At 54.5% G+C, this 16,209-nt stretch overlaps 1 protein-coding gene and 1 long non-coding RNA gene across 3 annotated transcripts in view; one reads left to right on the plus strand and one right to left on the minus strand.

The window, feature by feature from the left end:
* Positions 1–745: 745 nt before the first annotated feature.
* Positions 746–16,209, plus strand: part of Lhpp (phospholysine phosphohistidine inorganic pyrophosphate phosphatase) — a 96,300-nt gene continuing 80,836 nt past the window's right edge. The window contains exons 1-2 of one of the 2 annotated variants that reach the window (XM_046448777.2): positions 746–913; positions 15,084–15,271. In XM_046448777.2, coding sequence (XP_046304733.1) covers positions 789–913; positions 15,084–15,271 — 313 coding nt within the window. In that variant the 5' untranslated portion in view covers positions 746–788. The remainder of the gene's footprint in view (positions 914–15,083; positions 15,272–16,209) is intronic. The other variant, XM_046448776.2, reaches the window with a different exon arrangement.
* LOC124095588 (uncharacterized) lies at positions 7,641–10,529 on the minus strand. The gene is made up of 3 exons (XR_006852527.2): positions 10,330–10,529; positions 9,241–9,564; positions 7,641–7,855 (listed from the first exon to the last, which is right to left on the minus strand). It is a non-coding gene; the product is annotated as an uncharacterized LOC124095588 (long non-coding RNA).

The raw sequence follows: 16,209 nt of genomic DNA on the forward strand, positions 1-16,209 counted from the left end.
GTTGCTGAGGCTGGCGGGGTGAAACCTTCCCTTTTATATCAATGTTTATTTGTTGAAAAATAAAGTAATAGTAAATGTAATTTTGAATTCGACCCGAAACTCATTGACCTAACACATCGGGATACTGCCATTTTCTTCCGTGTCCTATTCCTGTAATGCTCATTTTTGCAGGACTGTTGTCTACCTACAATATTGTCTTTTACTTTTCCCTATATATTTGCACATGAGTATTTTCCATGGTCGATACCTGTCTCCATTTCTGATAAGATCATATTTCTTTCAGTACCCATCTTATCCATTTTTGAACAATCCCTATTCTTAAACATTTAATTTTCTTCCAGCTTGTCCTTACACCACAATCATCGCTTTTGGACTCATTTCCAGAGCACAGGTTCCCAGGCACAGGACTGTCAATCAACAGGTGCGCCACTGGCTGCTTGTAGGGCTGTCACTCTGCCCCGGAAGGATGAGAACCCCAGCGAGCGGCGGGTACAGCCAGTTTTCTTTCACTTTCGTTCTTTTCACAGGTACCTTCACATCGACTCAGTCTGCCGTGCCCGGAGTTTTAGGGAGGTTAACTTTCCGAGGGACTTGCTCCCGCTGGATCTGCTCAGAGTCAGGGAAAGACCTGCTCCCGGGAGCGCGGGAGGCGCGCCCGCGCCACCAGCCCCGCCCGCTAGGGCCCGTGCCCGCCCCGGACTACATGTCCCAGGCGCCCTTGCGCGGAGGGCGGGGCCGGGCTCTGCGGCCGGCTGGGACAGGGGGGGTCCGGGCGCACTCGGGGCGCAATGGCCGCGTGGGGTGATCGGCTGGCTGGTGTGCGCGGGGTACTGCTCGACATCTCGGGAGTGCTGTACGACAGCGGCGAGGGCGGCGGCGTCCCGATCGCCGGCTCGGTGGAGGCGGTGGCGAGGTGAGTGGGCCGCTGTCCGGCAGGCGGATACCCGCCTGCGCTCCTTGGGCGCAGGCGACCCCCAGCGGGGGGCGGGGCTGCCTGCTGGCCCCGCCCCGCCCTGGTTCCGCCCGGCGCTGCGCCTGGCAAGTTAGAGCTGCGCTGTCCAACCCCGCCAAGTGGCTGCCCAGCGGGTTGGACTGAGGCTAGTCTGCACTGAGATGTGATATGAGAGTGTAAAATACAGTACTTTCTGGGTTTCCAAGGTTTACAGAAATGTAAAGTAGCTCATTAGTATTGTTTTATGGTGATTACGTGTTGGAATGACAGTAATATGACTATGTTAGCATAAGCATGTGAAATGAATTCCACTGTTTCTCCTGACGTTTTACTAGAAAAGTTTACATATTCGTCTTACCATGCAATTGTGTCGGACCAAATGGTTTACAGGAGAGGAAGAGGGGGGCATTTGGCCCATCCAGCCTTGCCCTTAGAGGGCACTGCCAGTACCATGGTTGGCACTACCCAGCCTGGCCTTTATAGTTTCCCATGGTGCCCCTGGCCAGCACTGCTGTGATGTTAATGGGCGGTTGGGAAGGGCGCTTTGCCCAGAACTTAGCCTTCCAGAGTCACTTAGCTAGAACACCCTGACTTGGTGGCTTGATCCCACTGGGACTCAGTTTACCACCCTGTAGATGGCAGTACAGTGACCCTCTTGGTTGTTCTCAGAGACCTCACCCTATCCATCTGTATGTGTGGGAGCTGCGGAGATAACAGGGACCCAAACTATGCTGCGCAGTGAAGTGTTTGGGGTACTGGGAATGGGAGAGAGGGAGTGCATGTGAAGGGCAGCTCAGATCTAGGAGACACCCGGCCACAGTGTAGGCTCTGTGTGGTTGGAAGTCCAGGGGTAGGTGCTTTCCTGGCTTCCGCTTCATTCTCCCAAACCCAGAGCTTCAGACAAGCTCTGTCACAGTCGAGAGCATCGTGAGGGTGGGGACTGTAGAAATGGAGCAGAGGGCAAGGGCTGTGTTTTAGAGTGAGGAGGCCTCAGGTGGGGGAGCAGGAGGCCAGAGCCTCAGTGCTGGGACTGAGGCAGCTGGGGCCCAGGGTCATCAGTGTCTGCATACAGCTCAGTAGACTCCGTCACCACAGATTGGTGTAAGTGATGTGAAGAGGGGGACCTGGGAGAGTATGACAGGGGAAGGTGGCTGTGCTAGACGGGAGGCCAGGATATCTCTGAGGAGAGGTTTTGAGCGGAACCCGAGGGACAAGATGGGGACCGAGGACGTGCCATATGGGCAGAAGCAGCAGCAGCCGCGAGGCCTGAGGCAGAGAGCATGCCGGGCTCAAGGAGTGGCAGGGGCTTGGGGCTGCGGAGCTTGTCTTGCTGCATCCTGAGGGTCGGTTTTATGCAGACTAACATGATCCAATTTATGTTTGAAAGAAATTTAAATGTAAAAGGTGAAAGCATATATGTACAATGAAAACAGGGAGATTTCCTTTGACATCTCAGAGTGAAAGGAGGCTTTATTTCTGTGCCTCAAATCTACAACAAAAAATCAGCAGCAGCCCAATGGAAACATAGCCAGAGGACATAACAGCTCCCAGGAGAGAAAGCACAGGTTGCTCTGCAAACCTATGAAGGATGCTTAGCCTGACTCAGAGAAGAGAAATGCAAATTAAAATGACACCAAGATGCCATTTTTTAAAAAATCAACTTGACAAAATTGTCAAAAATCAAGAAGTTTGAGAATGAGTTCTCTTGGTGAGAGTTTGTGGAAACAGACCCTGCCGTCCTGTGCTAGTGGAAGGTCCGTTTGGCACATCAGTCCACTCCTGGAGTTTGCCCTGCCTCACTCAAGAAGTGAAAAGGACAAGGTCATTTGTAGCAGTGCCTTTTGAAATAGCAAGAGTAAATTCTCTTCAAACGTGTCAGCCCCGGAGCCTCGCCTCCCGTCTGCACGTGGAACACCAGCAGCGTAAGGAGTGGGCTCCCCTCCCTGTAGCCACCTTTGGTAAAGATAGCAGGCTGCACAGTCACCCACCTTTGGGTAGAAAAGGCAGAAATGCAATAATGTGTTCCTACTGCCATGTTTGCAAAAAGACTCTGCAAGTGTCACTGGAAGGAGTCCCAAAGAGTTCACAGAGAATGGGGGATTCCGACTCAGGACAAGTGCAGTCCTTGACATGAAGGAAAAGAATTTCGGCATGTGTCGCAGGCACAGAGATTTATTTAGGAAAGCAAGGAATGCAAATTCAGGGGAGAATGTAGGCCACCTTGAGTGGGAGATGCACTTGGGGGGACCCAGCTCCTGTTTGAAAGGAAGCTTGGTGAGGGGTGGGGACAGGAAGGTATGACTTCAGTCTGGTGATCATGAGATGACTTATGATGACTTATGTGGTCTGGTCATTTTTGGGATCCTTAGACTGCGTGTGGTCTCATTATCTGATCAATGGACAACTCTGGAAAGTTCCCTTAAATTGTTGGTTTCTTAAAATACCATTATCTCCCTTTATTTAATCTGTTTATTGGTAGATAATAGAATTTACAATAATTCCAAGATTTACAGATTTCCCAGAACTTTAGGAGTGACAGGCCTGGGGGAGAGTGGCTTGGAGAGTAACAGGCCTCGAAAGTTGTATGGAGCCTCAGATTAAAATAACATCTCCTTGTTCTTGTTTATGTTTCCTTTCTATCTTTTTCTTATTTCTTCTGCCTCAGAAGGACACATGCCACTCCAAGTGTGATGAAGAGCTGGGGGGATAAGCCAGGAGGATTGGTAGCTGAGAGGGAGGATGGGAGAAAGTTCATTGTAGACTTTGTATAGCATATTTGTCACCTGTTGAGTGCCATTGTCCTGGATATCAGACCTGAAAACTTAAATTGAGCAAAAATAAGCCATTTGTAACTTTTGAAATAAATACTGTGTTTCTGGAGTAGTAAGTGAATTATTAGAGTGTTTAAAAATACACATGTGAAATATATAAAGTATATATAGACTTTAGATTATGATTTCTGCCTATTTTAATGCCTCTGCGTCAATTTCATTGAAATATCCCAGAATTGAAAACTTGGGACTTACTGGATTAAAAGGTTTTTTAAAAAACGAAACAAATGTATTTCCCCATTCAAAGCATTAAATTAAAACTATAAACAACTCTCCCTGACTGCAGTGTGGAGAATGGAGTGGCAGGAAGCAGGTGGCCAGGGGCTAGGGAGGAAATAGGGTTACCAGTTCAGAGACAGTTCAGGTGGCCCAGGAGAGCTGATGAGGCTCAACTGAGAGAGGAGACAGTCACATGGGGAAGGACATGGTTAAAGTAGGACCAATGGACCTGCTGACACACTGGCTATTGTGGGGCCAGGGAGAACATGAAATAGAGGGTGCCTTCCTCATCTGTCTTGAGCACCCGGCAACACAGCAGGGTGGTAAGAGAGTGCATGGGCAGGTGCCCTGGAGGCACAGGTGCCCTGAGTCAAGTTCCGGTCCCAGTGCTCAGGCCATTGTGGTAGACCCCACAATAGTGCAACATTTAAATATCATTTTCTACGTTATTGATAAAAACTCCTGTTATATATACTTTTAATTCTTTTAATATCAGGGCCATTTAAAACAAGTTTTTATTAAGGTGACTATACTATTGAAAAGAACTTGTGCACTTCAGAGGCCCCTGTGTCTCTGCCCCTGGGAGACCTCTCTGCTGATTCCTAGTACTGTAGACTGGTTTGCCTGGCATGAGCAGTACTTGGATTAACTCATGTGTCTTGTTTCTTTCACTGGTGTTGTTTACAGATTTGCCCCATATTTATGGCATGTGGTTGTAGATTGTTCATTCTCATTACTGTGTGATGATCACAATTTATTATTCTATTAAAGAGGATATATATATATATATATATATATATATATATATATATTTTTTTTTTTTCCCCATTTGGGGTTATTATGAGTCGTGCTGCGGGGAATATTCTAGAATGTGTCTTTTGGTGAGCACACGGATGCATCCATGCAGCATGCAGAGGTGGGAGTGGAAAGGCTGGGCCACAGCCAGGCTCAGCTTTGGGAGATGCTGCCTGAGGGTTCTCCAAAGAGGTGCAGTTTGCATAACAGCTGTGATGTAATAATGGTCCTATAAAATACACCAAAGCCAGCTGTATGGCTGATAAAGCTGAAAAGTCCCTTGCTGAAAGTTTATGAGACTGTTTCTGGTGAGACGACATCATTTGTTCCATCTGGGAGGTTTTATCATGTGCTGTCCGGGCCCCCCAAGAACTACCTGCCTGGTTTCCCTGCAGCTTCCTGGTTCCCCTGCCTCAGGACCGTGTCTCCACACCCCTCCTTGGCCCAGTGGAGCCTTCTCAGGTGACCTTTGGGGTTCTCACTGGTTCTCAGTCACACAGACTTCTTGGTGAGGTTGTCACTGCTGGCCCTGAGCAGCTTGTCCCATAGACCCTGACCCCACACTGGTGCTCTTCAGCTCCTCGATTGGCTTGTCAGGACAAGGTTCCCACCCAGGCTGTGGGTCTGCCTTTGGAGCTTCCCAGGGGGTTTCCTCCCTGCGGCTGAGACAACAGCGAGCTCCTTTAGGGCCAGGCCCCGCTCACCAAGGGGCACAGCTGCCAGGATCCAGCTGTCCTATGTGGCTTCTTTGTGCCCTTCCTCTGTGTCCTCCTTGAAATGCACGGCTCCCTTTGAAGTCCCTTAGGGGCTCACAGGAAGTTCCTGGGGCAAGACCAACTGCCAAACAGGGACAAGTGTGGTGGGGGAGGGACAGGTCTGGGGAGCACATGCCTCCACCTCCCTGGCAGACCCCCAGCATGTCCTTATGCTGTGAGTTTAGGAGGCAGTAACTCGCTGTCCCCACTTCTTCTCCTGCATTTTCTGTAGTGACAGGTGCCCTTAGAGTGTCTGAAAGATTCCCACTTATTGGGGGACGGAAAGCACACAGAGAGTGCAAACTCAGCTCTCGAAATAAGATGGACGCTCCCCTTTCCAAGGCGAGGGCTGAGGCTTACAGATTCAAAAAGGGGCTGGGTGTACTTTAAAGATTCGCCCATTCGTTCGTTGGTTTGGCTACTCAGACACCTGACGCTGAGTGACCACGTTCACTCTTCCAAGAACACCCTCTGGGCGCTGGGCATTCTGGTGGTGAACAAGGTGGCCGGACACCTAGGCCCTGGTCGAGGCATCGTGGCGGAGCAGGGAGGTCAGCAGTGAAGGCCTGTGCCCAGAGAGGATGGCATGTCAGCTGGGGAGACCTTGAGCCAGCCACAGCCCAGTCCTGCAGATCCCACGAGGTGTGAGCTGGGATAGGAGATGCCCAGGATCCAAGAGCTGTCCAGAGGGAGGAGCAGGAGGTCCAGGCCTCCCTAGTCTTCCCCGGCAGCGTGGCTCCGGGTCCCCAGGCTGCCTGCTCCTTTCTGGAGCTGCTCTAGGACTGGTGGGCGGGTCTGGACATCTGTACCTGGCCTGGGTTCCCCGCAGGCCTTTATTAGAGCCCATTCTTGGGCGGAGTGGGCTCCCCGAGGGGAGCCTTTCAGAGGCTGGGCCCAGCACAGCGGGGACTGCAGCACAAAGGCACACACTGCTGGCCCTGGACGATGGCCCCCTAGACATCTGCATGTGAAAGGCAGTGGACATTTACTGCATCCTGTCCCAGGCCACTAAAGCACATCTGCCAGGCGGCCCAAGCCAGCGGAAGGAAGCAGGGTCAACCTCAGCCAGGACAGCCTCATAAAGCAATTCCTACCCCCACCGTCCCACAGCCCTGGAGCCCAGCCTTGCAGGTGGTGCCTCTCAATCCCCAGTGTGACCAGAAGCCTTGGGGACCCTGTTAAAATGCAGGTGCTCCCAGCAGGTTGTAGAGCAGTGACGGACCAGGGCCAGGGACCTTGGTCTGAATCGAGCCTCTCTTAACTTCTGGGACCACCTGGTCAATGCTCTGCTGCCCTGGCACTGTCTGGCCTTGGGAACACAGGTCCTTGGCAGTAACAGTAGTAACAGGGACTGTGGCCGCTGGCTGGAGCTTCCCCTGCAGGCCCGCATCTCAGCCCGCCTGGGGGACAGCACCATCCAGGGCCCTGGAGGTGTGGACCGGACTTGCCTCAGCCAGCAAGAGCTTTCCTGGAGCAGCCTGGACCTTGGACAAGGGGTGTTTACCAAGACTGTGCTGTCACTTTCGGTGCCCTTTGCTGTTAGGGGGTGGCTGCCTTGTCTTCAGAGATGGGGGTGGTGGCCTGGGGCAGCAGGTGTGCTCCTCATCCTGGGCTCCCTGTGTTCTGTTTCGTAATGTCAACATTGAGGTTTCACAAGCTAAGTGGCTTCCTTGCAAATGCTCCCAGGAGCCCATGGATACAGAGAAAAGTCCAAGTCCTCCCTCCCTGGCCCCACCGCTATCACTGCCCTAGGGTGACATAGCGGCTCCCTCTAGCCCTTCTCCATTGTGTTCCCTGAAAGCACAGAAGATTTTTTTGAGACTTTGTCCCCCATCCTCCAATCATATGTAGCCCCCTGAGCAGCTGCCATCACCCGGCTCTGCCCCACCCTCCCCTCCCTGCTCAAGGAAAATGCAAGGTTCATGGGTCCCCAGAGGCTGGAGACCCCGTGAAGTCTCCCCAAGCCAGGGACTCTGAGCTCTATTAGCCTCAGAGCATTTATCCACCAAGTGAAATTTGGAGAACTCCAAAATTAAATGAAAAAAAAAAAAAAAACAAGAAACAGTGTTTGAATAGAGTATATTTTTTGAGTTCAAATCTATGTTTATTATGAGGTCAATCAATGAAAAGCATGAAAGTGTTTTAAAGAATGACAGTTAGGAGGTCCAGGGAGCGCACTCACAGCACAGTTGGTGGGGGGGCGTGTGCTCAGCGGGATTGTGGCATCCTCCGCAGCTGTGAGAGGAACAGGGTAGCTCCATTTGGGATCCATATGAGTTCATATGACATGAAAGTTGTATAAACTAAATGAAAAGATATAGAACAATGTAATGTGCATAAACATCAATTTATACAATTTGTTGTTACTTATGTTTGCTGGTGTAGATGTGCCGGACGCTTCCCGTGTGTGTCTTTTTACAATACAGTTCTCACGACAACCCTATCTGAAGCCACTATAACTGCCTTGTTGTATCGATGAGGAGCCTGAGGTTGGAGAGGGTTAGGTGACAAGTGGCAGGCCATGAAGGGAGGAGGTGTGGACACTCCTTGCCTTTGCAGTGCCTGGCCCTGACACTCAGGGACAACTGGCTGTGGCTGGGTTTGCAGGGCTTGCAAGTCTGGGGAGTCCCCTCAAGTGTCCCTGCCTGCTCCTAGGTTCCCTGTGCCCCTCTGGGCCTCAGTCCCTCGCTCCCTGAAGTGAGTTGCTCAGGTGAGATGCTCGGCCTCCCCTGGCTTGCAGATTCCTGTGCACTTGATTCTAAGTGGTGTTTTCTAATCCCTGTGAATCCATGCTCTGACTTTGGCCTGACCCTGGGGTCCGAGCTCCGTGGCTGGGGTGCCATCGAGAGCCTGCTGGAGGGTGTTCTGCAGGCAGGGAAGCAGGCCCAGCCAGGTGGGTGTTTCAGGTGTTTCGTAAGGGAGCTGGCTGGGGGCCTGACTCTGCCTGCTTGACCTCATCAGTGTCCTGCTGAGGTCACTGGCTGGCTGGTGCACACGGAGAGACCCTGCTTCTGTGTCCCTGCTGCTCCTTTCTTGTTTCAGACTTTGGACTTTGATGACACCAGGGTGTGCACTGCTGCCCAGCAGTGTCTCGTGGAGCACGGGGAGGGCCCTGGCATGGAGTAGCTGGCCTAGCAGGAGGCTGCCCTTCTGGGGGCCAGTGGAAGGAGGAGGAGGAGGAGGAAGGTGTTGCAGGCCCAGCTGAGTGCCTGGCCCTGGCCACCATCAGTGTCCTTTGCTGTTCAGGAGCTGATGGTGCTGCCAGCCAGCAAGAGACTCGGGGTGTCCCTTCTGGGCCAGCCTTGGCTGTGTCTGCTTCATGCAGCCCTGGGAGGCCGGGCAGTGCTTTTGCCCCATTTCAGTGCTGGCACACAAGGATCTCAAGAGTCTGGCCATGGGTGCACCTTTCTGTGGCTGCCCCTGACACAAGTGGAGGCCCGTGGAGGGAGGACCAGGCCCCTGCCCACACCACTGTGGCTGTCCCTGGGTCATGCCAATAGCTGTCTTTTTCTACTGAGTCTGTTTATAGGCTCCCGTTTGACTTTCTGTTTTAAAATCCTGCGTTCTCAGAGTTCACTTCTCCAGGTGTGTTTTCCATCTCTGCTGCTGTCTGAAGGGCACTGAGCGAGGGTCTCAGAACCAAAGGGAGTGGCCCTGCTGAGGAAGCTCCTCGGGGGCTGCCACCTACCTTGGTTTCACAGCGTTTCCCCTGAGGTGCTGGTAACGTCTCCGAGGACGCTGAGGCAGGTGCGTATCTCTGTGCCCTGCACCCATTTCAGTGGCCCTCAGGAGCCTCCCTCACAGCGCAGATGAGGTCTGAGGTGTGGCAGGAAGGTGGGAGGTGCTCGGGAAGTGGAAGCTTCCTCGTGTGAACTGCTTGGGTTCTAGGTGGGCCATCAGATCTGGAGTTTATATCATCTAGATGTTTCTCCCAGTACTGCATCCAGCATGCTGGTCACTAAGTACCATGCCAGATGCATCTGTGCAGAATTCTAGAGGGCCTCCAGGCCACCTTGGGCAGGAGAAACGTGTTACTCCCTGCCAGTGTCAGACCCCGTGAACCCTTGAGCTTCCCTGTCCCAAACTCCAGCTTTGTGTTGTGGACCAGGCAGCACTTCCCAGCCCCCTGGTGGCACTACTCCCCGTATGCAGGTCCTTGTGGCCCTTCCCAGCAGCTCCTTGCAGCCTGGAGGCCCTCTTGAGCTCCGTTAGCCTAGGTCACCCAGGCCTGGTGCTGCCCTCCATAGTCCTATCCCTCCCAGTTGCCCATGTTGGTAAAGCAAGGCCCTGGTCACCGAGGTCATGGATAGCCATGTCCCAGGATTCCCCAGTGCTCCCTCACTTAGCAGTTCCTGTGACACCTGTTCTGTGGCACCAGGCATGGTGGGTGCTGAATAGGACACAGCCCTGACCCCCCGGAGCCCAGAGCTGGTGGAAGTCGTGAGGACACCTACAGCCGAGCTGGAGCTGGGTGGACTCTGTTGGGCAAGGCGGGGTCAGAGTTCCTGGGGAAGATCTCACACTCCAGGCCTTGAGGGAAAGCAGGATTTGACTCTGGGCCTCGGGTTGACAAATCCAGGGCAGGGTGGGGAGGAGGGGGCCCGGGGGAGGGGCCTGGGTGGCTCTGTCCCTGGCAGCCTCCTCACCCCCACCCAGCCTCCCCTTTGCCCTCCAGGTAGAACCCCTGGCTTCCCTGTCCTCGGCAAGCTGGAGAGGGCAGGCTGTTGAGCCGTCCCAAGGTCACTCAGGATGTCCAATAATTGTCCTAACACTTTACCTGCCACGGAACAATAATGAGAGGGTTTTCATTATTTTCGGGTGAGCGCTCCTGGCAGATGCCGACAGCCAGCAGATGTGTAAAGTCCGAGGTGATTTGTAAAGGACTGCCTCATCTGAAGCTCGGTAATTGCACCAGGCGACGTTGTCACTCAGAGGCGCGTCCTGGCCTGCTAGGATGAGGTAAAGGTCAGTTCAAAGATCCAGTTTGGACCAGAAAGTGGGGCAGTCCCCACCCCCAGGAGCTCCTGGGGTTAGTGCGCCAGGGCAGCAGCCAGGGCCTTGGAAGGGCCATCTGGGCAGCCAGGACCCTGCAGGAGGCTCCTTTTCTCCCAGGTTCTTGGCACTGGGGTTGGGGACAGTAGCCCGCCTGGAGCTGGCCTGCTGCAGCCGCAGTTCCTCTTTGCAGAGACTGCCTTGCCACTCTCTGGGAGCTGGGCCAGGCCTGGCCTTCCCTGCGGGGCTCCTTGTCTGTCGGCCTGCTGGAGCAGTCCACTGGATCCCACTGTCCGCGAGGGTGGCTTCAATGTCACACGCTTGGTTTTCCACAGTTCTGGAGGCTGCAAGTCCCAGCCCAGGGAGTCAGCATGGCTGCTTTCTGGCCAGGGCCTCCTGTGTCCCCAGGAGAGAGCAAGAGGAAGTGCGCAGGGCTCTCAGGGGCCTCTTCTCATGAGGACAGCAGTCCTGTCACATCAGGGCGCCACTCCTGATTCGGTTTCACCGGAACCACACCCTCATCCTCCTAGGCACTGGCTCCCCCTGACAGCCACATCGAGGGTCAGGGCTTCAGCCCTTTTGTGGGACACATTTAGTTCATAGCATAAGCCACTCAGGGCCTCACTTTGGTGCTGGACCCCAAGTCACTCTGCCTGTCCCTCGTGCACACATAGGGGGCAGCTGAGGCACTCTCTCCGGGCTTTAGGACACCTGCGGCAGAGCTGGGCCTGCAGGGTCCCTCCCAGGGCACTGGGCTTCCACCTGAGGGTCCTGGTGGTCTTGTCCTCCTGGGCAAGGGCCCATGCCTGCCACCACAGACCCTGGGGGCTCACGGCTTTGCCTCCACAGGCTGGGTGACCTGGGTCAGCTCGGCCCCAGCGCCCCTGAGTTTTCTTCTCTGGAGGGAGGGGTGGTTGTCCCGCCCAGGCCCCTTTCCTGGCTGCATTGCTGCTTAGTGTGGGCGCCTGCAAGCCAGGTGCCTGGGCCTGGGCATGAGTGTGAGGGACAGCAAACCACCTGTGCCCCCGAGCCCCTGCAGGGTTGTGTTCATGTCACCGTCTTCACAGTCATGGTGACTACTTTTATTAATTTTAGTAATTTAAAATAATGAAGAGTCCACCTAGGACTGGTCCCAGGTGGCCAGACAGAACCCATGGTGACACATCAGAAGGGGACATGGTGGCACAAATGGACAGGACTCTGAGGGAAGGCAGTGCTTACGTGTCTCCCACTGGATTCTTTAGGACAGATGCAACTCCAATAAAACTTGTGCTTTGATTTAGAAAGTGTGAATTTCAGACGAACTTACGTTGCTGTTTCCAAGGAGTCCTGGGCGTGAGGGTCCCAGAGTGAGTTGAGCTCCCTCCCAACCACATCAGAAGTTGTATGTGGAGTGACAGATGTGAGGTGCTGCCATCTCACTGTCACACCGATTGCTCACTGTTCTGAGAAGGTCACATCATCATTCATTAGGAGTAATTGGTCCCCTGGGACCCCCTGCACTTCTTCCCTCAACTGCTCCATTAACTTGGGTGTGAATCACACATTCCAGGCGCCAATCAATGAAGATCTATCCACAGTGTACAAGGTGATGCTATTAGTTTCAATATATTAACTGCCTAATTTAAAAATAAAAAGCTAGCTTTATGAAGGGCAATTAACCACTGAGTGTAATTGATCATTCATAAACCCCTGATTAGGAAAGGCAAATAGTAAGAAAGGAACGAGTCACCTGAGTGGGGAAGACGGCAGGGTTGGCGCCTCCGCTGTGCGGATTTCTGCCCAGCTTGCCCTGGCCGCCGGCTGAGAGGGTCCGGAGGTGCCCTGCAGCCGTCCTGCCTCTGTGGGGCCTCTCCTTCTGTGAGGAGTGACAGCGTGGGAGAAGCCGTGGGTGGGTCCTCCGCCCCGCACCCCCCCTCGCCGGGAGTGGTTCAGCGAGCGCTCCTGGAGGGCCTGCGGTGGGCTGGCCTGGGCGAGCTGCAGAGAGCAGAGCGGGCCTTGTCCTGAGCCTGTGGAGCCTGTAGGTCATGGCGAAGAACAAAGAACAAGCAGATAAATTGGACGACTGGAGACGTCGATGTGATAGAGAAAAGGGCACGATGCTAGAGGTGGTGGGGTGGGACAACAGGGGACACTGGGCCAAGGCCTGCCACTCTTGCCACTTGCTGTCACTGCCAACAGGGTTGTCTTTGGAGCCCCCTTCCCCCTGTCTTCTCAGTGGTCCTCTTCACTCTGGCCTCCCTCCCCAGCACCCCTTCCTTCTGTGCCCTCCTCAGCGCTGGGGCACACTTGCCTGCCCGCGGCTGGCTCTCCTCCTCCACTGGGCCTGCAGGCCATCCTTGGCCTGGTCTTCCAGGACTCTCCTCCAAGACCTCCCAGGGAACACGAGCTTTCTCCCCCCGTGGGAAGGCTCTGGGAGCACCCATTTCCTGGTCCCCATCCGTGCGTCCTAGGATCCCTATGGGATTAAAGAGAGAATCGCCTGTATCCCCAGAGTCTCGGTCAAGAGAGGAACAGAAAGCCCTAGACCTGCCTGGGACCCAGCTTCCTCACTTGCCAGCCTCCCCCTGGGTTGAGTGGCTCTTGTTGGGGTCTCGCTTATCCACGGCCATTTGATCTCAAGCCACATTTCCAAGCAACTGGGTCCAATCCATGTGTGACCTCTGAACTCCTTTGACTGGAGCTACATCTGCAAAATCAGAACTTGAGCACATTCCTTCTCTAGATGTACATTTATTAACAAATTGTAATTATGCACTGAACACGGTATTAATATATACAGCTGGGAAGGCTCTGTGAGGAATCAAGAGGTTTTAGAGACCAGTGAGATGGATGTGTTTAGGGACCCGACTGAGATCAGGGCTAAGTGACCATTAGCAGATCCAGCTAATTTTTCTAGGGTTTTTGTTGCTGTTGTTGTTGTTTGTAGTACTAGGATTGAACCCAGGGGCACCCTACCACTAAGTTTCATCCCAGCCCTTTTAATTTTTTAATTGAGATAGAGTCTAAGTTGCTGAGGTGCGCCTCAAACTTGTGATCCTCATGCTTCAGCCTTCCAAATTGCAGGGATTGCAGGTGTGCACCGCCACGCCCACTTTGCTAGGGTTTCTTAAAAAGTGCCTTTCTGAACTTTAGAGTTGCAGCCCTGGGTCCTTCATGTGACTCTACACTGTGACTCTGAGCAGATGCTGATATGACTTCTCCCTGGGGCTGGAGGGCGGGGCCCAGGCTTGTCCAGGGCAGTGTGATCTGGGCCAGGGAGCCAGAGCAGGGCAGGCTACACCCTCTCAGGCCCGCGCTGCCTGTGTGTGTGCAGCCTCCTCCTGCGCTCTGGTCCCTTGCTGAGGGAGACCAGCCTCTCCACCCCGTCTCCTTAGGCAGATGGGCCTCCCATGGGTTGTCTCCAGTGTCACTCTTCCCTGTGCAGGGCGGCCTCTCCACCTTGTGGCTGGCTTCTTGCCTTCCCACGGGGTCAACTCCAGGCCGCTGCCCCCAGGAGGCCTCCTCCGGCCTTCCTGCCCCAGATGGGAATTGCCCATCCCCTGTGGCCGCCCACCCTGCCCTACCCCGATTACTGCCAGCCTCCCACCCACCCTGGAGAAGGGATCTTGCCTTGTGTACAGCTGCAGCCCAGTGTGCAGCACTTAGTAGGCCCTCAGGAAGCACTTGGTAAGTGCTTGTGTGTGGAGGGTTGGATGGCATTTCATTAGGAGCTTCTGGTAATCTGCCTGTGGCTTTGCCTCTGGAGGACTTGGCCAAGTGCAGCCGGAATGCAGCAGGGTTGCAGTGGTGAAAATCGGGAAGGATGGCGGTGCTCTGCCATTGGTGGAGACTCGGGGCGCACTTCCTTGGTGCTGGGTTTGCTCGGGCCACGCTCCTGTCTGTCCACCTGGAGCCATCATCCATTTCTCTGGTGATTGTGTTGGGTCACCCCTCCTCACTGACAGCTGTGAGGAGACAAACCTCCACCCGGTCCCTCTGCCTAAGCCCTTTGGGGGAAATGTGGGCCCAAAGACAATAAGGCTGGATGTACAGAACTCAGAGGCCGGGTGGAAATGCTGTGTGGAAAGGCACAGAGAAATAGCTCTGCCATTCCCAGGTGGCCTCTGGCCAGGCCGAGGGGAAGGGCTGAGTAGGATCGGGGATAGAATTAGCACAGGTGCAGAGGCGTGAGACCCAGGTCAAGGTGCGGAGATGTGTCCTAGGTCAAGGGGTGAGTGTGTCCCAGGTACAGGGAGAGGTACAGGAAGAGAAGGGGGAGCCCTGGGGAGTCTCGGGCGTATCCAGTCCAGTGAGGGTGAGCAGGAGACAGCGAGCGGGCCATGTCTGAGGTCCCCCGTGAGGGTCTGCTCCAGGTCAGAAATCTCAGCCTGAGCACACCTGAGGTTAGTCAGGACCACCCCTGGGTCCCACAGTGACCTGGTCTGTTTGGAGACATTGTCAGTTACCCTTGGAGAAGTGTCCATCTCTGGGTTCCTTCCCAGGAGGCCACACTGCACCTTCTGACACCACCCTTGCCTGTCATTTCCCTCACCACAGACTGAAGCGGTCCCAGCTGAAGGTGAGATTCTGCACCAACGAGTCGCAGAAGTCCCGGGGAGAGCTGGTGGCACTGCTTCGGCGACTGGGATTTGACATCTCCCAGGAGGAGGTGACTGCCCCGGCACCCGCCACCTGTCAGGTCCTGAAGGAGAGAGGCCTGCGCCCTCACCTGCTCGTCCACGACGGTAGGCCTGCTGGATCCTGGGACCTTCCGGGGGTCGGGAAGGTGTCCTCTTGGCAGGGCGAGAGCTGGGGAGAGGGTCCCCAGGCTCACCTGGGCCATGCCAAGGGATGGGCACAGAGCTAACTACTGGTTCCTGCCATGACACTCATGGGCCAGTGGGGCGGAGACCTCACGGGGGTAAGTTAGGACCAGGGCCCATCCATCCCCCGTTGGCAGAGGATCACTAGAGGTCACTCCAGATAGTTCTGGAAGGAACTGGCATCCCTGGATCTAGACTGGTCCAAGGGGCCGGGGAGTTGACCAGGGACAACAGACAGCTGGGTGCAGCTTTCTGGAGCGCAGCACCCACGGCCCTGGACCGTGTCTGCCACGGCCAGTCTGCTCTTTGGTGCCACTTGTGGATGGCTGGAGGAACAGGGTTTGCATCCTGATTTCAGTCTGAATGTAAGACAGAGCCCCTTTGACCCTCATTGCAGGAAGTTTTGGGGACAAAGCCAAGGAGCAATATGATCTGGTGCCTTCTGAATACTTAAAAAGCCAGAGATAGTAGCAGGGCCCTGGAATTCAAGACACCTCTGTCCTGCACGGAAGTGCTCTTCCTTGCTTCCTTTGGACTTGGTTTTGATTTCTACAAACCACTGGGCAGAGACAAGCTGCTTTTCTCCTTCCCAAGGCAGGAGTGGGGGCTCTCAGAGGTGCAGGGGGCCCCCCCGGAAGGCCCCAGGGTTGAATTCATAGCTCAAGGAAGGGCCGTCTGCCCAGCCTTTAGAAATCCTGTTCCTCGGACTCCTTTCCCTGGAAACTAGGATCCCTGCCAGAGTCTTTAGAACTTGGTCCTCAAAGAAAGGAGACTGAAGAAATTCTGTCTCCCTGGACCCCAGAAAAGGGCTTCTGGACCTGGGGGTGGGCGTGGAGGTGGCAGGAGCAGAGGGAAATGGC

This window comes from Marmota monax, unplaced genomic scaffold (genome assembly GCF_021218885.2).
Source record: "Marmota monax isolate L192 unplaced genomic scaffold, Marmota_monax_Labrador192_F-V1.1 WCK01_AAM20220418_F8-fsc00076, whole genome shotgun sequence".
NCBI classification, from domain to species: Eukaryota; Metazoa; Chordata; class Mammalia; order Rodentia; family Sciuridae; genus Marmota; species Marmota monax.